At 32.4% G+C, this 22,080-nt stretch overlaps 1 protein-coding gene and 3 long non-coding RNA genes across 4 annotated transcripts in view; 3 read left to right on the top strand and 1 right to left on the bottom strand.

Moving 5' to 3' along the window:
• Window positions 1-22,080, bottom strand: part of LOC127795100 (uncharacterized) — a 28,587-nt gene that overhangs the window by 3,873 nt on the left and 2,634 nt on the right. The gene's annotated exons all lie outside the window — the stretch shown is intronic.
• On the top strand, window positions 8,974-9,598 carry LOC127795099 (uncharacterized). Its single transcript, XR_008021741.1, has 3 exons — window positions 8,974-9,070; window positions 9,171-9,216; window positions 9,537-9,598. It is a non-coding gene; the product is annotated as an uncharacterized LOC127795099 (long non-coding RNA).
• LOC127795098 (uncharacterized) lies at window positions 12,059-14,269 on the top strand. Its single transcript, XR_008021740.1, has 2 exons — window positions 12,059-12,519; window positions 14,079-14,269. It is a non-coding gene; the product is annotated as an uncharacterized LOC127795098 (long non-coding RNA).
• LOC127795094 (germin-like protein subfamily T member 2) lies at window positions 17,354-18,221 on the top strand. The gene has a single exon (XM_052326551.1). The coding sequence runs from the start codon at window positions 17,441-17,443 to the stop codon at window positions 18,116-18,118; it is 678 nt and encodes a 225-aa protein (XP_052182511.1). The 5' UTR covers window positions 17,354-17,440; the 3' UTR covers window positions 18,119-18,221.

Genomic DNA, 22,080 nt, shown 5'->3' with positions numbered 1-22,080 from the left:
GATGTACCATTTCAGGGACGATTACAGTTACCTCAACTAGGCGCTGTAGTTGACTAGATGTAATTAATTATCTCATCAAAGACAAATGCTTTTGGTTGCCGTGACAGGTTTTAAGGACTCCAAAAATTATGTGAGCATGAGCAAGAGGAAAGTGTCAAAGGTGGAGAATTAGGTGCTTAAATTACACGTCTAATACTTTTTTTTAAATATCATTTTTTTTTCGTTTAGCTATATATGGCTTTAGCATCTGAATAATGTTATTTATCAATCTAGCATCAAATTTTATCCAATCTTTCTCTGGACAAGAAGACCCCTTGGTTCAACCAGCAATAGGCTAGACAGAAACTCACTGGTTGAACTAGGGGGTCTCTATCTAGCCTAGAGACCTTGGTTCAACCAACAAGACCGGCTAGTTGAATGGGGGGGGGGGGGGGGTTGTTCTAGTTCTAGGCCAAGGAGAGACCTTTGGTTCAATCAGCGGTTTGTGTAAACCTAGGGGTCAAATTGCAAAAAATAACCCCCCACAAATACAAAATTCATTTTTAGTCACTTTTTGACAAAAAAATATTTTTACCCCCAATAAACAAATAATTGCAAAAAATAGCCACTTTACCACTTTTGACTCTAATCTTTGACTTTTCAACTCTCCACTTTAATTAAAAATTAAGAATAAAAATAAAGACAATAAATTACCAAACTACCCTTAATACAAATCAAATAAAAAGGGTGAATTTCTATTTTACCTCACAGACAAACCCGAAAAACCTCTCATAATTATAATAATAAATTTTTAACTATTAAAGTATTATTATTATTTCTTAATATTAATTCTTATTTTTTAATAATTTAATAACTGGGTGGGTCTTGAACCCACAGTAGGTCCCCCATCTCTTTTTAATTATTAAATATATATATGTATTATTACATATAAATAAAATTAATTAAATAATAATAATTGAAATTTTTAAATAAATATGTATTAGTAAATAAATAACTGAAAAATTGTTATTCAATGATTATTATTTTATTTTTCAATTGTAATAATAATTACAAATCTTAATTATAATAATAAATTTTCAACCATTAAATTATCATTATTTTCAAATAAATACAATTATTTTTAATAATTTAATAACTAGTCGGGTCTCGCTCGGTTCCCTCCCTTCATTTTTTTTATTAAATATATATGTAATAATATTACATATATAATAAATAAAAAGGATTAAATAAAAATAATTGAAATTTTGAAATATATATGTATTATTAAATAATTGAAAAATAGTTATTCAGTTATTATTAAAATAGTTTTTTTGATTCGTTTTTTTTCTTTTCTTGGCCATAGAATTTTTCCCAGTTATCCAATAGTCCCAAAAATAAATTATTATTTTTAACCACTTTCTAGTAAAAAAACGTTTTTGACAAATCAAACAAACTAATTGCACTCTATAGCCATTTTTTATGAGATGCCTAAAATACTCTTAATGAGATTTTCAATTGAAAAGCCCACATTGTCTTTATCTTCATTTACCAAAATACCCTTGTCTCTTTCATATTGCCTTTCTCTTCTCTGTCATCTTCGACCGTTCACGTTACTCTCTTTCTCTCAACTGTCAAACCATCTAAACTCAATCATTCATTATACATTCAATTTTTTTGCTTGTTGAGTCATTTAACAATCTTCATCAATCACAGCAACTTCATTGAAATCCCATTCAACAAAATTCTTTATCTCCAACAAACAATTTCACTGACTGAATCTCTAAGGATTGATTTCATTTCAATTTCTTTTGTTTTGTGATCACATTGCTTAGAAAGGCCGTGTAGTATGATTCTGGTTATGAATAAAACATATTTTGATAGATATTATTTCAGATCTATACTGATTTTAATGAAAAAATAATTTTTCAAAATGACACAACGTCATCAGGTATTGTAGGGCCACAAAACCTGATTTTTTGATCTTTTATTATTTTTTTGGGCCATGGGATTTTTCAAAGTTACCTGACAAAAATTAATGTCTTTTTACATTTTTTGGCTTAATTGAATTTATAATTCACAATAAAAAATAATGGAATGATAATAAAACACAACCAATACATGATTAAATATTATAACTACTAACAACATTGGATTAAATTGATGTAATGATTATAAAATTTACCCAAAAATACAAGAATAATTTTTAAATAATAATTTATTTTTGGGACTACTGGATAACTTGGAAAAATTCTATAGTCAAGAAAAGAAAAAAAGGGGATAAAAAAACCATTTCAATAAAAGAAATCGGGTTTTGTGGGGCCACAAAACCTGATTTTTTTTTTTTAAAATGGATTTTTGGACCTTTTTTTTTTTGGGCCATGGGATTTTTCAAATTTAACCAATAAAAAATGATGTCTTTTTCAATTTTTGGCTTAATTAAATTTATAATTCACAATAAACAACAATGGAATGATAATAAAACACAACCAATACATGATTAAGTGTTCTAACTACTAACAACATTGGATTAAATTGATGTAATGATTATAAAATTTACCCAAAAATACAAGTATAATTTTTAAACAATAATTTATTTTTGGGACTATTGGATAACTTGAAAAAATCTCATGGCCAAGAAAAGAAAAAAAAAAGGGAAAAAAAAATTAATAATATAAATCAGGTTTTGCGGGGCCACAAAACTCGATTTTTTAATTAAAATTAGTTTTTTGATTTTTTTTTTTGGCTATGGATTTTTCAAATTTAACCAATAAAAAATGATGTCTTTTTACATTTTTTTGGCTTAATTGAATTTATAATTCACAATAAACAACAATGGAATAATAATAAAACACAACCAATACATGATTAAGTGTTCTAACTACTAACAACATTAGATTAAATTGATGTAATGATTATAAAATTTACCCAAAAATACAAGTATAATTTTTAAACAATAATTTATTTTTTGGACTATTGGATAACTTGGAAAAATCTCAAGGCCAAGAAAAGAAAATAAAAGAATCAAAAAAACCATTTTAATAAAATAAATTAGGTTTTGTGGGGCCACAAAACTTGATTTTTTAATAAAAATAAATTTTTTGATCTTTTACTCTCTTTTTTTTGTGCCATGGGATTTTTCAATTTAACCAATAAAAAATGATGTCTTTTTTTACTTTTTGGCTTAATTGAATTTATAATTCACAATAAATAATAATAGAATATTAATAAAACACAACCAATACATGATTAACTATTCTAACTACTAACAACAATGTATTAAATTGATGTAATGATTATAAAATTTACCCAAAAATACAAGTATAATTTTTAAACAATAATTTATTTTTAGGACTATTGGATAAGTTGGAAAAATTCCATGGGAGAGAAAAGAAAAAAAAAAGATTAAAAAACTATTTTAATAAAATAAATCAGGTTTCGTAAGGCCACAAAACCTGATTTTTTAACAAAAATTGATTTTTTGATCCTTTTTTTTTTTTGGGTGGGGGGGCATGGGATTTTTCAAATTTAACCAATAAAAAATGATGTCGTTTTACATTTTTTGCCTTAATTAAATTTGTTATTCACAATAAACAATAATAGAATGATAATAAAACACAACCAATACACGATTAAGTGTTCTAATTACTAACAATATTGGATTAAATTGATGTAATGATTATAAAATTTACCCAAAAATATAGAATAATTTTTAAATGATAATTTTTTTTTTTAGACTATTGGATAATCAGGAAAAATCTCATAGCCAAGAAAAGAAAGAAAAATGATTAAAAAACCATTTTAATAAAATAAATCGGGTTTTTTGTGGCCGCAAAACCTGATTTTTTTTTAAAAAAATGGATTTTTTGACCTTTTCTTTTTTTTGGGCAATGGGATTTTTCAAATTTAACCAATAAAAAATGTTGTCTTTTTATATTTTTTGGCTTAATTGAATTTATAATTCACAATAAACAAAAATGGAATGATAATAAAACACAACCGATACATGATTAAGTGTTCTAACTACTAACAACATTGGATTAAATTGATGTAATGATTATAAAATTTACTCAAAAATACAAGTATAATTTTTAGACAATAATTTATTTATTTTTGGGACTATTGGATAACGTGGAAAAATCCCTTTGCCAAGAAAAGAAAAAAAGGATAAAAAAAACCATTTTAATATAATAAATCGGGTTTTGTGGGCCACAAAACTTGATTTTTTAATAAAAATTGATTTTTTGATCTTTTTTTTTTTTGGGGGGGGGGGCCATTGGATTTTCAAATTTAACCAATAAAAAAAGATGTCTTTTTACTTTTTTTTGGCTTAATTGAATTTATAATTCATAATAAATAATAATGGAATGATAATAAAATAAAACCAATACATGATTAAGTGTTCTAACAACTAACAACATTGGATTAAATTGATGTAATGATTATAAAATTTACCCAAAAATACAAGTATAATTTTTAAACAATAATTTATTTTTGGGACTATTGGATAACTTGAAAAAATCTATTGGCCAAGAAAAGAAAAAAAAAGATCATAAAAACCATTTTAATTAAATAAATCGGGTTTTATGGGGCCACAAAACCTGAGTTTTTAATAAAAATTGATTTTTTGATATTTTTTTTTGGGCCATGTGATTTTTCAAAGTTACCCAATAGAAAATGATGTCTTTTTTTCAGTTTTTGGCTTAATTGAATTTATAATTTACAATAAACAATAATGGAATGATAATAAAACACAATCAATACATGATTAAGTGTTCTAACTACTAACAACATTGAATTAAATTGATGTAATGATTATAAAATTTGCCCAAAACTACAAATATAATTTTTAAACGATAATTTATTTTTGGGACTATTAGATAACTTGGAAAAATCCGATGGCCAAAAAAAGAAAAAAAATCAAAAAAACATAACAATTTTTTAATTATTTAATAATATTTATATATTTCAATTTTTCAATTATTTTTATTTAATCCATTTTATTTATTATATATGTAATATTATTACATATATATATTTAATAATAAAAAAGAAGGGAGGGAATTGAGCATGGGTTCGAGATCCAAGTAGTTATTAAATTATTAAAAAAATAATAATTATTAAAAATAATCGTATTTCTTAAAAAATAATAAGATTTTAATAGTTGAAAATTTATTATTATAATTAAGATTTGTAATTATTATTACAATTGAAAAATAAAATAATAATCATTGAATAACAAATTTTCAGTTATTTATTTAATAATACATATATATTTAGTAATAAAAAGAAATGGCGGACCATCGTGGGTTCAAGACCCACCCAATTATTAAATTATTAAAAGATAAGAATTAGTATTGAGAAATAATAATAATACTTTAATAATTAAAAATTTATTATTATATTTACATGGGATTTCTCGGATTTGTTTTTGGAGTAAAAATAGAAATTCAACCATTTTATTTGTTTTGTATTGAGTGTAGTTTGGTAATTTATTGTTTTTGTTTTTATTCTTAAATTTTAATTAAAGTGGGGAGTTGAAAAGTTAAAGGTTGGGGTCAAAAGTGATAAAGTAGCTATTTTTTGCAATTATTTGTTTGTAGGGTAAAAACGTTTTTTTGGTAAAAAGGGGCTAAAAAGGAATTTTGTATTTTGGGGGGTCATTTTTTGCAATTTCCACATGTTATGGCACTGAATTTTCTTCTGGTTTTGTCCAGCAGGTAAAGAAGACAACAAGGCGGCTTCCCTACCACTGCTGCCAGAACCTGAGGACATAGCTGAAGAGGTTAAGACGCCAAGCTTCTTTAAAGGAAACAAGTTTTTCGGAATCCCACTTACAGAGATTCAGCTGCAGCTAGTCCAAAATTCTCTAGGATTCCCAATAAGTTGCAGCCTGAAAGGTCAGAATTACTTTCTGAGTCTAAAGACCCAAATGAAGCAGATGGGGACTCCATTTTACAACGGTTGAAGAGACAAGTTCGTTTGGATCGCAAATCACTGATAGAGCTGTACATGGAGTTGGATGAGGAAAGAAGTGCTGCTGCTATTGCAGCAAAACAAAGCAATGGCCATGATCACCCACCTGCAAGCAGAGAAGGCTTCGGTTCAAATGGAAGCCTTACAGTATCAAAGAATGATGGAGGAACAGGCAGAGTATGACCAAGAAGCATTACAAGTCTTGAAGGAAATGCTGTTGAAGAGAGAGGAAGATGTTAAGGTTTTAGAGGCTGAACTTGATACATACAGATTAAAATTTGGACCGGTAAATAATGTAGATAGTGTGGCACGTGAAGTGGATGCTGATGAAGATTTCCAAGATCTTAAATCTCAAATCTTTTTCATCGCGGAGCGAAAGGTCTGATTATGGCAGCCTCAGTGGGATGGAATCATTCCGGAGAAAATGAAGGTAATTCTGGAAGGCGTGGGTGGGGAGAAAGTAGAGAGTAGGCATTTGATGAATCACCTTTAGATTTCGAAGGTGAGAGATCTTATCTTTTGGGTCTGTTGGCTAATTTGGAGAAGAATGCCAATCCGTCTTGATGATGTGGAGTCGATCACCTTCTTCTGTTCCGGACCAACTACCTGTAAAAAGGGTAGGGACTTCCTCCCCGTGATCCCTTCGACGCTTAAGTCAGTTCATAAGGTTATAAATTGGAGATAGTAATAAAAAAATAATAGAAGAGTCCCTTATGAATCAGATTCTCATACTTGTAGAGATTGTCCTCTATTTATAGATGTTCCTTGGCCTTTCCCTTAGAAGATAAGATATCTTTCAAAAATAGAGGTCGATCCCTTTTCCATGGGGAGAAAAGATAATATTCACCAATAGAGATAATTCTTGGGATTTTGGAGATATTATTGGTTGACTAAATCTTCTTCTCTATCTCTTTCCAGTTCAAAATCATAATAGAGATTATAAAGACACGTGGAGCTCCTAGGACTTGACACGCGGCGATTGCATATTGGCCTTAACTAGCACACATGACTCCAAGTTAATGGTAATCTCCCAGGGGTAGTATAGTAAAATTGCCCCTGTAAATATTCCCTCATCACGTCTTCAGAAGATGATGGGATCATTTCATCAGAGTCTGATATGGCATAACAACACTTAAAAAATAGCCCCCCCTCCCAAAAAAAAAAAAAAAAAACCATGCTTGCAAGAGAAGTATTTCTTTTGAAGGAAAGATTAAGAGCAATTGAAGCAGATAGTGGATTCCTAAAGCATGCTGCAATGACACTCTAGCAGGGTGGTGAAGGTACAAAAACTATTGACTGTGTAATAATTATGATCCGAAATTTAAATTTGATCGAAATTGAGGTTCTTAATCTGACCGTGATTATGATTTTGAATTTGACCATGATTATGATATTGTCAAATTCAATTTTATCTGAGATTTATATATCTCATCTGGAGGAATATCCTCACGCATCATCTTTTGATGAAGATATGATTTCTTGTGTTCATCTATAGATGATTTTAGGTCTATAAATAGGTGTCCAATATTCAGAAATTAGTTGCAACTATATTACTTTTGTATTATCAATATCTAATTGGTGATATTTTATTTTTTCGGCCCATGATTTTTCCTGATTTGGGTTTTCCACATTAAATTCTATGTTTGTGTGTGGTTGATTGTGGTTTGTTGTCGATCTATTTTCATAATAAACTAATATCATAGCCATTGGATCAAACCATCAACATTTGGTAGATCTCAACTGTTAGATTTGTATCATCATTTTTCATCAATTGGTTTCAGGTTGCCCAGCATGTTCAACCCCTGCCGCCGTCGCATATCCGTCGTCCACTTTATCCCTCATCGCCGACCTTCATGCTACATTTTTCTACAGTTATTTCTACAATTGTTGACTATTGCTGAAGCTTTACACTTAGATCTCAATTTGGATATGGTCCGGCCCAGTTGACCACCAAATTTGGCTTGTCATCCAGATCTAGCAGATTTGCCATCCAAAATCTAGATCTATTTTTTGCCCAAATTTGGCCCAGATTCAATATTCTAGTTTGTTTTCTATTGAGATTTTGTTTATCGATCGCTTACATTATTTGGGGTTATTTGATCTTCATATTGGCTACCCTGAAGTATGATATTCCATAATTTGATCAGAATATTTAATTCTCACAATGGCAGGTTAAGATACGTGTAATTTTGGATAAATGAATTTATATGAAGGTGGAGTTATCAAAAGGGATTTATATTGATAAATATAGAGTTATTAAGATCAACAAAGATATGTTGAGGTTTATCTCTGATTATGCTTTAAGTGAGACTGAAGATATCCATTAAAGTGAGCTTTGTGTGGATTTATGTGATATTTTCCGTGGTGTAAATTTGATTAGTATTTATCAATAGATTAATTCTCTATGATTTTGTTGGAAAAAAGAATTTTGGATAATTCCATATTTGAATTTCGTATCATAGTGGAGCTTGTTATAATTGTGACCCGGAATTCAAATTTGATTGAGATTGAGACTCTTAATTTGACCATGATTATGACATCGAATTTGACTATGATTATGATGTCAAATTTGATTTTATGTGAGATTTATCTTATGTGGAGGAATATTATCATGCATTATGTTCTGATTAGAATATGATTTTTTGTGTTCATCTATAGATACTTGTTAATGTATATGAGAAAAATACTTGCATTTTCTTTCCAAAACTTCTCCTTCAACCTCTCTTGCAACTTCTATCTGCAAAGTGTTCTCTGAAATCACATGGTTTGATTGACTAGTTTGACAGTGTCGCTGATTTTGCTAATTTAGGACTTAAGGGAGTCCTCCTACTATGTGAAAAACGATTTATGTTTGCCTATAACAGTAAGTCTGCATTAGCATGGAATCCACAGTTGGCATTTTGTACAATGTGTGTGCATGCAATAACTTTGAAGAAAAATTAAAAAAATTTCATAGCATATTTCAAATACTTTTTGTAACTACCTTTATGTATGTTCCACTAGAAGATTAATAAGCTCTTAGATCTGAGAGGTGGATTTAATACTCACGAACCTAAAAGCATTTTTAATCTTGCAGTTATTCTAGCAAATGAACCGGTCGATTTACTTCTATTACCTGGTCCATGCTTTTTACTCTATTTTCTCAATTTATCATTCACATGCTCCAAATTTAAACAATAAACTTAATCAGGGCACATTTTTCTTCATCTGGCTTGCAGGGCTTGCATTTGACAGATCAGGGCTGCGCTTGGGCCGTGGCGGAGGGTAGGTCTATTGACCTTGGCCTTTTTCAATTGGATTTGTCTCAGTCGAACTGGATCTAACAAATTGCTTAAATACAATTATTTCTGTTTTTTTCTGTACAAATAAAACCTGTCCTTTGTGAGTGGTATTTTTATTTGTTAGTGAATTTCAAGTTCCAAATTAACCAACCTTTGTAATGGAGTTTTTATGATGATCCAAAAACCAAAACCCTCTGGAACTGTGCGCTGGTCCAATTACTTGTATCAGTTTCCAATACTGCTCCCTTTCCCCATCAATTCACCTTTTTCATTCGTTGTGTTGACATGGTGATCTCCGGAAAGTTACTATGACACCTTCCTGATGAGATACCAAGAGCTTGCAAAGGAGCGGAACTGGAAGCAACCTCTATGCGGCATGCGCCATTCTACTTTTACCAGGACATGTTTTATGCCCTAGTACAGTGGGATGATATCGGGCTGCTACTTCGTGACTTGCTTTGGCTCTGATTTTCAGTGGCACTTTCATATTCGCTTCAAATTATGGACGAGGGAGTCATACCGGTGACTCCGAATGATGTCCCTGTCGATGCCCTCGTCACCTCAATTGGCGTGATCCCTATTAGCCCTGCTGCCATGGGTTGGTGTCACTGAGGTTTTCCGCTTCGCTGGTTCTTCCTAATGCTGGTAAACATTTTTTCTTTCATATCAAGCCACTAGCATGTGGAAAAACAACATATATACCTCGTCACCCCAAAAGTATTCGTTCTTCTCTCCGCATCAAATGATGGGTTGAATTTACGAGGGCAGAGAAAATTGTACCATGCTATTGGAAGCCGTGATTGTAAGTTGAGAAGCCTATGCTAAATCAAGAAATGGCCACATCTGCACGAGGGTTATAGCTGGGTGTCAAAGAAGATGATTGTAAAGTTATGGGCTGCCAACGTGGGATCGATTGTTGGGGAAGCAAAAAAATTTGTATTTTTTTCAAAGTAGTTCTTGGAAAGTGTCAGTGAATATAACGTCAAAAAATAAAAATAAAATTCTAGTCATTCTAGCATATTCTAATTTATCTCTCTCGTTATGATCTTAGGGCGGATTCGGCAGGATTCGAGTGATAGCACATAATTAAAAAAAAAAAGAAATTGTAATGCCCCGAGAGCTCAGAGAAGTTAGTATATATCGAGAATAGTGGAAAAAATAAAACAACACCAGCTGGATACCTTTGAGGCTGAATGTAAGCAAAGAACTCTGGGGTTAAGCGTGCCTGAGCTAGGGAAGCTCAACGATAGGTGACCCTCTGAGAAGTTCGCGTAGACTCATCAGGGTAAGTTGTTCCGGTCCTTCTTATCGCTCGATGCGGGATGTTACAGATGGTATCAGTGCCGACTCCCGAGCCTCTGACCGCAGTGGTGGGGCAAACCTCAGCGAGGATGCTGAGTCCCCAAGGGGGGTGCGTGTAGGCACCTTAGGCAAATCTCACATTAGACATGCAAGGGGGAGATCTGGGACCAGTTATAAGGTCGCATGACGAGGACGTCATGTGCTTAAGGGGGGGAGAATGTAATACCCCGAGAGTCCAGATAAGTTAGTATATATCGAGATAGTGTAAGAAAACAAATAACACCAGTTGGATATCTTTGGGGCTAAATGTAGGCAAAGAACTCTGAGATTAAGAGTGCTTGAGTTGAGGAAGCTCAATAATAGGTGATTCCCTGAAAAATTCGCGTAGACCCATCAGGATAAGTTGTTCCAATCTTTTCGGTCACTCGATGTAAAATGTTACAGAAATGACCACATTTGGGCAATATCTCTTCAATAATGTATCTCGAGTGTTTTTGAGTAGCCATCAGCATGATCTGACAAGAACACTGTCAACTAGAATCCTAAATGTGTTCTTCTCTTCTTATTTCAATTTGGACTTTTGACTTTTGACTTTTGAATTTATTTTTATTTTTTATTTTGAAAGTCTATTTTAAAATTTTTGAAAATATATTTTTTCTGCCATTCTAAAAACTATTTCTTAAAATACAAAACTAGAAACCGTGTTGAGTTTGGAATTTTGAAAAAAAATATTTTATAATATTTTATTTAATAAATTTAATTATTAAATAATAAAATTAACTCTTTTTAATAAAATTCTACTATTAAAATAAAACAATAAATTTGATTAATAAATTATTGACATACATCTTAATAATAATTTATATTAAATTATATATACTATGCGTTATCCTTTATTTTTAATTATAATATAGATATACTATATTTTTAAATTTTAAATAAATATATAATTTTATTTTCAAAATTTAATAATATTTTTCTTTTTTTTTCTTTTTTCCTTTTCTTTTTTTTTTTTCTTTTTTCTTCTCTCACTACAACAAAATAACCCTTTCTCTACGATTTTTTTTTCTACATAGCAAATTTCGTAGCAAAAAGTTAACATTTTGCTACGAAACTATTAAATTGTAGATAATTTAAAGGAGCTAAATTTTTTTTCATCAAATATCATTTTTAGCTACGAAAATTTTATCTACGCTATAAGTTTCGTAGTAAAAAGTTAATATTTTACTATGTAATTATTAAATCGTAGGCAATTTCAATAAGTCAAATTTTTTTGCCGCCAAATGTAATTTTTCAGTACAAAAGTTTTATCTACGATTCAAAATTGCGTAGCAAAAAAAAAAGATTTTATTACATAATTATTAAATTGTAGTTAAAAGATAAGTTTAATTTTTTTAAATTAAAAATATTAAAAATTAAAAAATATAAAAAAATGAGTGGGAAAGATTCCCCCTAAAATGTACATTTAGAAACTCAAATTAATTAAAAATTAACCTCTCAAACTCTCAAATTGCACGGAATTAGTGTCAAATATTTAAATCATGTAAACCCACAGAAGCTATTACGTGTAAACCCACTCAAAATTCTGAATGGAATTCCTGTGTGCAAATCGTGTAAATCCTTGAAGATCCAAATCCTTCGTCAATCCCTGCCAAATCCAAATTGGCCTTCTCTCATATTTTTGCACGGAATTAGTGGGTTTAGATTTTGCTGTGCAAACCCATTCCAGAAGCCTTCAAATCCTTGAAGATCCAAATTCGTTGTCAATCCCCGCCAAATCCAAATCCTTTGTGTAAACCAAAACTTTTGTTTCTTCCCACGATTAATCATTTGTTCAAACCCACGTCGCGATTATGTGCCCTGATTCTTCACTGTGACCTACTGCAACTCTCCTCCGGCAGCATCTCCACCGTCTCCTTCCAACTCCGGCAGCTTCCTCGGTAGTTCGAACACCTCCTGATCCGACTCCATGATTGTCAATCCGGTTTGTGCTTTTCCTTCTTCTAATCATCTGTGTGTCGAGAGTTGTGCCCAGAGTTGATTTTTTTTTTTTTTTTTTGTTTTTACCCTTATTGCTTGGATTCATTGTTTATATTTTAGTTGTATATGCACACCATATGTTTGATAAAATGCCTATGTTTAAATAGTTGTAAAAGCACACCATATGTTTCATCTTTGCATGTACCATGTGTTTGTCAAAAGTCTTCAGAGAAGACTCGTGAGACAATGAGTGATATAATAGGTATTGGAGTGTTCAAAGTGGGACATATTCAACAAAAATTATGCATGCATTGATTCTGCGTGAAAGTCTTATTGTTATATTTGGTGTTTTTTACTTCTTTTTTTCCCCATTTTTTGGGTTAATTTGATTAACTTTGGATTTCAAAATATATGTTTTACAACATTTGCAGTGATCCCAACACTTAAAATTATTGTTTAGGCATGTTTACTTGTATTTATTACACAAATCTGAAGTGGGAAAATGGCATAGAATTGAACCAAATACCTAATAAGAATCTTAGTGAAATTTTTTTTTGTAAAAACAAACATATAACCTTTAGGAATCTTGCTGGAAACCAGCATGAATATTTCAATTAATACTTTCATAAAGCATAGTGGACGCTTTAAACAAAATGAAGGGGAAATTGTAACTTGACAGATTAATCTATAATTTATGGAAAGTACAAAAAGAAACTAGGAGAAGACCATAAACTTCGCAATGCAGATAACAATGATATCAATCACCAACATAGTTTTCAAAAGTGCAGAAGGAGGTGCTTGGAGCCTAGATGTCAAGTGAATCACGAGCTTCAAGCACATGAGCTGCACATATAATAAAAAATATGTATAAAATACTTAGATAGTACTATTTTCAATTTAAATTTGTAAAAAGAAAATACTTGTATATAAAAAGAAATAGGAAAAAATCCAGAAAAGCAATTAGTTGAATTGAAACTGAAAAAAAAAAAAAGAAAGAGAAATTGAATGTATGTTTTCAATTTAATACTTACATATAAAATAGTTGAAACTGGAAAGAAACAGAAAACATGGAAGAGAAATTGAAACAGAAAATAAAACAGTCTCACATGCACTGTAACACCAGACAGTAAAACAACCCAAACCAACTTATGCTTTTCTATTTCCAAACATGTCTTCTTTCTTAATGTAGTGAATACGAAACAATTGATTTGTTACTACTTTTCCTTGGTTAACCTTAGCTTTATATTGCAAACCATAATTTGTCTGATGATATTACTTTACTTTTAATTTAATTTAATTTTTTATGTGATTCAGAAAGTATTATATGTCATTCAGAAAGCTGGATGTTTGCCAAAAATTGGTCTGAGGTCTATGTGCGTGGAGTTTAGTCTTTCATGAAATTTATTAGAGATAATATGGGTGAAGACTGTGAAATTCGATGTCTTTGTGAAATTCAATGGACTTCAGTATGATTAGTTTTCTTTATTCGAATTATTATAAGTCTTTCACATTGAAACAAATTAGATTAATTTGTTTGATCTTTCGTTTACTTTCTTTTTTCAGGTTCTCGACATGCATAAGTAGTAGAGGAAGAATGACACTTGGAGCTAAATTTTCATATTGTGTTAATTAACCATTTTTATTTTAGGATTTAATGTTGTTATTATTACATGTATTGGTATTACGTAAATAGTTGGAGATTGTGGTTGACATTAGTTTTATTTTATGTGATTAATTCAATGTTTTTGAAGTTATATATTGTGTTTTAAATTTCATATAGATTGTAAGGGTTGGTGCAGGTTTAAAGAAAAATATTATTTCCAAAAAAAGGGATTTCTTTTTGCTATGAAATTGAATTTAGTGATATTGTAGTCGTATATTAGTTGTATATAGAATTAATTATAGAAATTTAACTTTTGATTCTAAAAATATAGGTAGAGAAAATTAATTTGCTACGAAAATTTGGTATGTGAAAACTAATTTGCTATGAAAATTGGCATGAATAGCTACAATTTGATGTAGTGAAAAATAAATGTTTTCTCTACAATTTGACATTCGTAGTAAAAATTGTGTTATTTACTACGAAAATTGCCATCATTAACTACGAAAATTGGCATAATTAGTTACGATATATGTCGTAGTAGAAAATTAATGTTTTCTCTACATTTCTCTTATCGTAGAGAAAAGTGTATTATTTCTTACGAAACTTTAAATCGTAGCTAAATACTATTAGCTACGAACCTTTAGCTACGATTCACGCTATGAATAAATTTTCGTAGCTAATTGGTTTTTGCTACGAAAATTGAATCTTTAACTAAGAAAAATTTCGTAGAGAAAACCAAAATTTGCTGTAGTGTCTAGTGCTTTGTATCTTCTTCGTCACTGGCAACTATCATTGTCGGAGATTTATACGATCAGAGCCTACCATTAGAAACTCCAAGCCAAGGAGGTTAACATACACAAAAATAGGTTAGATTTAACACTTGAATTTTCGTATATCTAATTTTTAATTTTTTGCCACAAGTAAAAAATGCATTGTCAGTCGTCATTGGCCACCATAGCTGGTGGTTTCTGACAATCAGAGGTAACCACCCGGCACCCAATGACCTATTGACCAACATACCCAAAAATTAGTAAGATCCAACGGCCCAATCTCTTTAAATCTAAGTTTAAACGTTCGACTGAACTCAACACCCGCCTATATACACATTACCAGTTGCTATTAGCCACCGTGGTCGTTGGTTTCCGGCAATAAAAGGCAACTACCCAACACCCAAGGGCCCATTGACCAACATATCAAAAACCAACAAGAGAATGAAGATGAGAGAGGAAATGAGAGAGAAGAGATAAGACAAAACTAGTAAGAGAGGGATGGGGGCGGTCAATGGCGGTGGCGGGCGCGATTGACATGGTGATGGCGGTGGTGGTGGCAATCGACGACGGTGATAGCGGTGGCGGTGACGGTGACGGTCGAAGAAAAAAAAGAGATAAGAGATGTTGGATCTTTGCGAGATTGGTGGGGGAGTGTTTTTTGTATTTTGCTGGCTGAAAACACCCAAAGAAAGAAAGAGAACCCAACCTAATTTACTTGAGTTTGTGCTAGTCTTATTTCAGTTAAACTTCCCTTCAATATAGCCACAAAGTCAACCCAGACTCCTAAAATACATAACGATCAGTGTATCTCTTTATTATTATTAAGACTCTTATGATTATTATTGATTACAATAATGGAGGCTTTTTCGGGATGTTTGTTCTTATACGGCCTCCAATGTTTGTGTCCTCAATTACGTTAGGAGACATAAATTATAAGTTTAGTCTTGCATAAAATGATGAACAAACTTGCAATCCACTAAATTAACATCAATATATTACTAATTCGATTGCTGAAGCAATTCTAATCTATGTGAGGCTAGTTGTATTTTTTAATTGTTCAATCTTTCAGGTAAATGAAATTAATAAAACATGAAATAACATTGCTGATTTTACTCTAATCCCCAGTTGCTGTCGAAAACATTAATCTTCTTCTTCTTCTTTTTTCCTTTTTCCTTTTTCTTTTTTGGATGGTAAAACCAAAAAATTAATTCTATATTATATTATCTTATTAATTGTATAATTAAATAGATAAAATAAAATATTAAAATTTTCAACGAGAAATCCTAATTAGTCGCAAGAGATTTGCTCTTCTTGACTAACAAGCCAACTATCCTATTTATAAACTTGTTTTCTTATTCAACAAGGTTAAGGTTTCTTTGTTTACCAAGACTAAGGTTTTCTAACCGAACAATAATTTTTAACTGACTATAAAATAGGATTACAAACTAAACAAGAAACTAATTAAAAATAGGAAATAATCTTCAAGACTAATTAGGATTTCTCGCTGCAAATTCTAACATAAAAAGTACTATTTTGATAAATCTATATATCTTTAAATTAAACTTTTATATTTATATTTATATTGTCATATGTTATATCATTTATTTATTTTTTATCATCACTAATTACTTCTCTATAATACAGAATAATAGATATTTTATTTTTTTATACTTTTTTTTTTCTCATTTTAGGTGAGTTGTATGTTAAATCTCCTGTTTAGGCAATGCTTCTGACAATTGTGATGGGTTTTATATGATTCTATAATGTGAGTTTTCAGAAAAAAATTATTATAGTACTATACTTTAATAATATATTCTATTAACATATTATAAAGATATATCTAAAAGAGTATTCATCATTCCCGATGATAAATTCGATATTTGATCTAATACTCTATGGACAACTGTAGTGATAACGGCCATAATAACCACTTTGAACTATTGAATTAGCTGGATGGATGAAAAAGTCCGGTTATTTATGTTGAAATTCTACACCTACACAACTTGTCTACCATTGCCATCTATACTTTTCTTTAAGTAGATTTGTTAGGAAAGCCTTAGCCATTGAAAACTACGTCAAAGCATGTTTAGATATTGTAAAAAAAAAAAAAGAGTTAATGACATTGTCTTCCAAATCTAATAAGATATAATTAAATCTATAAACGACACTTAAATACTATTTAACCTTATAAATTCTAAAATATGATTGCCATTTAAACACATGTGAAATCTCTTGATCATCTAGTCTGATCTTATTAATGAGGATTAAAAAATAAAAAATAAAAAGCTTGACTGGGTCAAGCCTCCTGAGATCAACATGTTGAGAAAGTCTCCAGTCCTTAAATTTCATTTGGGTTCATATAAGCGATAGGGTGTTACCATGTCAAACCAAACTAATCCCCGTCAATTTTTCTTTGGTTATCTAATTCTGTATTTTTTAAGGGGGACTTTGTGTAGTCGAAAGACCAGCATATAGGAAACCATGACTTTCCACCTCTATAAATCCCCCTCCAATACCTTCATCTTCTTACAAAGTGTAGAAAACTAAAGCATATGGCTGCCATGGTCACCCTCTCAAGCTCCTGCGTCCAGCTGATCCTCTGTTTAAGTGTCTTGCTTCTTTTACCCTTGCCTTACTCTTCTGCTGATCCTGAACCATTACAGGACTTCTGTGTTGCAGATCTTAATTCCTCTGTGAGTGTTAATGGCTTCCCCTGCAAACCAGCCTCAGAAGTGAGTTCAGAAGACTTCTTCTTCGACGGGCTGATCAACGAGGGCAACACAAGTAACGTATTCGGCGCGAATGTCACAGCCGGAAATGTTCTTGCATTCCCCGGTTTGAACACGCTAGGGCTTTCCATGAATCGGGTTGACTTCGCTCCCGGTGGAATAAATCCACCTCACTCGCACCCTCGCTCAACAGAGACCGGCGTAGTGATTAAAGGGAAGGTTCTTGTAGGGTTTGTCACGACAGGGAATGTGTTCTACTCAAAGGTTCTGACTGCTGGGCAGATGTTTGTGATTCCCAGAGGGCTGGTTCACTTTCAGATGAATAATGGGACGGGGAAGGCCTTGATCCTTACTGCTTTCAACAGTCAACTACCAGGAACTGATGTCCTGCCCTTGACTCTTTTTGCTTCAAAACCATCTATACCTAATGATGTGTTGACAAAAGCATTCCAAGTAGATGAAGAGGTTGTCAATGGCATAAAATCCAAGTTTGGTGTCTAGAATGTTATTCGTGGGTACTGATATCTGTCTCTACTATTCATCTGATTGTGTTCGTTTGTATCTTTTCTCATATTACACTATCAAATAAACAAACAATTGCAAAGGGTTCATATTGTTACTGGGGTAGTTGAATTAGGATGGGATAAATACTAAGATTACTGTTTCTTCGACCTGCATATGAAGCCATTCAGGTTGTGATCCTTGCATATATTCCTTCTTGCTTGTGAGCCAAAAATCATGTCAGTAGCATCAAATGTTGGAGCCCCAACCTGAACCGCCAGATTTATTTGTCAGAAGCATAAAAGAAAGGGCAAGAAGAACAAAATCACGCACTATTCTTTTCATAAGATTCATTGCTTCAGAGAGCTCTTATTTAGAAAATAAGGTTTAATGGTACTCAATACAGAGGAGAATCTGCTGTATCTTCCTTTGAACGATAAATGCAAAGCACAACTCATAATAGGACATGGCATATGAACTACAAGGAAACAACTAATGAATAAAAGGAGAAACTGATTAGGGAAGATAAAAAGGGAAGGAAGGGAGGGGTAGGAAAAGCAAGGATACTAGATGTGCTCAACCGGGAATCAGTTCATAACCATCATAACAACCATCACTATCTGACATGAAGAGCACTACCCAGGAAACAGGGTCAAAATAAGACTGTAGAAATTGTGAATGATAGGAGAGGTAAAAGAGTTGATGAGGAAAATACCCTCAGGTCCATAATTACTCTCATGTCCTGGGAAGGCGTCCTATAGCAGTCGAGCCACGTGTTCGCTTAAGGGGTACTTCGCAAATGTGATCTTGTTTGAATCTCGAAAGACACGTGGCAGATGTGTGTTACCACACCAGTTGGTAGGATGCTCGATAAGAAAGTCCCTAAGACTCTTTCGCCAAAGATGACGGAGGAAGAAAGCTATCCCAAACTCTTCGGAGAGGGCGACTATTATGGAATCCTTATCGATAAGATTCCAAGAAAAGTGGGATAAAGATCCCAAATATCTCTATCCAGAATCTTGATCTCAACGCAAGGATAAAAGAAAGATAAGGGGTAAAGGTAAGGGATCGAATCACCTTTTGATAATTGGAGCATAAGTAATTTTACTGGATTTTTCTAGTAAAAAGATATCTGACTTAATAGTCGGAGATTGACCGGGGGAGCAAGTCCCCATCTCCATTGCAGGCACATTGGAGGAGACGGAAGAGGGTGATCGATCACCGCATCATCAAGAGTCATATCCTGTGTTAAACTGCAAAAAAAGCAAGAAAGGGATATAGACTGTTACCACGACCCATTTAGATTTACAATCCATGTGAAGTCTTGTGCTTTCAAAATAAGATAAGTCACAATACATCACAATACAAGAAATTCATCAACGAGCTTTGCAGGTCTAGTGCGGTTTTTTTAGCACCTTTTCTTTTTCTTTTATTTTAAACAAACATATCAAAATTTTGCATTTTTAATTAATAACTGGATATCAGCAAATGCTAAACTTAAAACATCTTTGAATCTCATTTAAGTTAAGTTTTTTAATTTTCTATTACTTGGGACGACCGTTTTTGCGCGGTCCCCTGTGCTCATGCCCTCAATTATGCCAGGGGAGGTAAATCGTAGGTGTGAGGCTTTGCCTCACTACGCAAGACGAAAATCGAACTCACAATCCACCGGACTGACACTAGCATATTGCTTGCCCGACCGCTCGACCTATGCCCTGGGGGCAGCTTTTTTTCCAATTACTTGGATTGACTACATTAGTGTTGTGATGGGTTTGAAATGCTATGGCACACACTCAAGAGGGAAGAGGGTAAATTAGGTAATTTAAAAACTTGATAGAACTTGAAAAACTTTTTGATCCAATTGATATTTTAGTGATTTAAAACATAAAACATATAAAATTACAGATATAAAACTTAAAGAATGTAAAGCAAGAAAGACAAATGACACAAATGATTTATAGTGGTTTGGATTAAATCAAAGCTAATCTACTATATTACCTTCTCAGTAAGGATTTTAAACCAATTCACTAAAACCTCTTGCTTGAACCCAAGTAGACTCTCTAATCCAATACTAGGATATACAACCTCCTACACTTAAGGTAGACCCTCTAACACATTTGTTAGGAAATTAACCTTCTACTTACAAAAGTTGGTCATCTAACTATACAAATTAGGAAATATAATAATTGAATAATAAATAGAGAATCTAAGAGATGAATCTTTTAGTTACAAGGTCTCTCAAAATGATATAAGCCTTAAAGGAATTGATACAAATTAAAATTAAACCCTTGAAGAGAGAAAAATGAAGCACAATCAATATAAATACAAATGAGTATCAAATGTAAGCTTAAATCGCTTTATTCCCATCCATTAGTTTCTTCAAGATCATGCTTGATTTGTATTTATAGGTGCTCCACAAGTTTCAAGAGAAAACTAACCATTTATAGCCGTTAGAGTTTGAAGAACTAGTCATTGGAAGCTGTCAGAGACATGTAAACAGATTCAAAGGTTAGTCGACAGATAAAATGAGTTAGTCAAAAGATCAAGGCTGTAATACCCAAGAATTTTCAAAGGGCTCAAGAGTAATTTATCTTAGGGCAAAAATACAATTTTCAGGTAAATTAAGATTGTAAGGTCATTTTGGTACAGTTATGAGCAACCGAATAGATTGTAAGGAGTACCCTGGAGCCGAGATGTTTAAGGAAAATGATATGGTAATGACGAGCGTATCAAGACATGATTTATGGCATTAAAAAAAATCGGGTCAAAGACAGTTTTTGGTACAACTATGATTTAGGCTGAAAAACCAAATTGTCATAGGAGACTTCCGAGAAATTAACGGAACCCCAAGGAGGTTCATATTTAGTATATAGAACAACCCTTCAATGGTTTCAAGTTAAAACGAAAAAGTTTATCGTCAAAACGTAGATTTGGACCTAAGTGTAATTTCTTAATTTTGATCGAGGGAGGTCGAAATGACGTTATTCTAGAATCTTCCGGGATGAAATGAAAGGTATAGAGATTGAGGGTCGTAATGGAACTATTGGAAAGCTCAGGGGCTTCAAGAAAAAGACCAAAGTGACATTAGAAATATATAGAGGAGCTGAAGTGCAATTTTTGCAACTTGAATAGTGAGGTAACTGCCATGGCTGATCAGCCACCTTGCTCGTCCCCAACAACCAATTCGGCCACGAGAAGCTGGAGAAAGGTGACAAGGGATGCTCAGGGTCGGGCTTAAGCCGACATTAGTCGCAAATGTGGTCGATTTTTTCATGTTTTAAGTCGTTTTTGGCCGAAATTTGGTGCAAAATTTGAGAGTTGAATAATGATATTTTGGCTCGATCTAGGGAAGGTAAAAGCCTTAGAGGCGTTGGGTTGAGCAACCATGAGCATTTGAGAGCTCAGGCTTGCTTATAAATAAAGGATTTAAGAGTTGGCTGAATCCTTCAAAAATTTAAACTCTCAGATCCGAGAATTCGAGGGAAAATTGAGGGCAGCAGATAAAGGGCTTTTGTTCCCCATGTCCAGAGGATCATTTTTGGACGATTTGAGCAATTTTCGTTGAAAGTTGAGGGAGATATCAAACTTCATCGAAAAAATGGGTTTGGCCAAAAAATTTGTTTGAGCAGTCAAAAAATGTCTCTGATCGAGTGATTTGAAGCTATTATCCTACAGATGATAAAGAGAAGAAGACGTAGGTTCAAACGAGAGGCGAAACAAAGCTCAAATGAATAAGATATCGCAAAAAAACTAGGCTGGGTGTGTGGCGGCCAAAATCTGGCCAAGGAAGAAGATTAACGCGTATAGTACACGCGCCAGCTAGCCCCCGCGAGTGGAGGCACATGGAGGACCAAAAAATGGCACGTGCAATGCTGAAAAAATTTGAAAAAAATCTCAAAAAAAAATAAAATAGAATAAAGGGGATTTGTGTTCAAAGTTTTGGTGTTTGACTTTCGAGTTTC

The sequence above is a fragment of the Diospyros lotus genome, chromosome 2 (genome assembly GCF_014633365.1).
Source record: "Diospyros lotus cultivar Yz01 chromosome 2, ASM1463336v1, whole genome shotgun sequence".
NCBI lineage: Eukaryota > Viridiplantae > Streptophyta > Magnoliopsida > Ericales > Ebenaceae > Diospyros > Diospyros lotus.
The sequence above is the reverse complement of the archived record's forward strand: the minus strand, read 5'-3'. Positions and strand labels throughout refer to the sequence as shown.

Excerpts from the sequence above, each read along its gene's own strand:
- LOC127795094 (XM_052326551.1), top strand. The coding sequence starts at position 17,441 with ATGGCTGCCATGGTCACCCTCTCAAGCTCCTGCGTCCAGCTGATCCTC.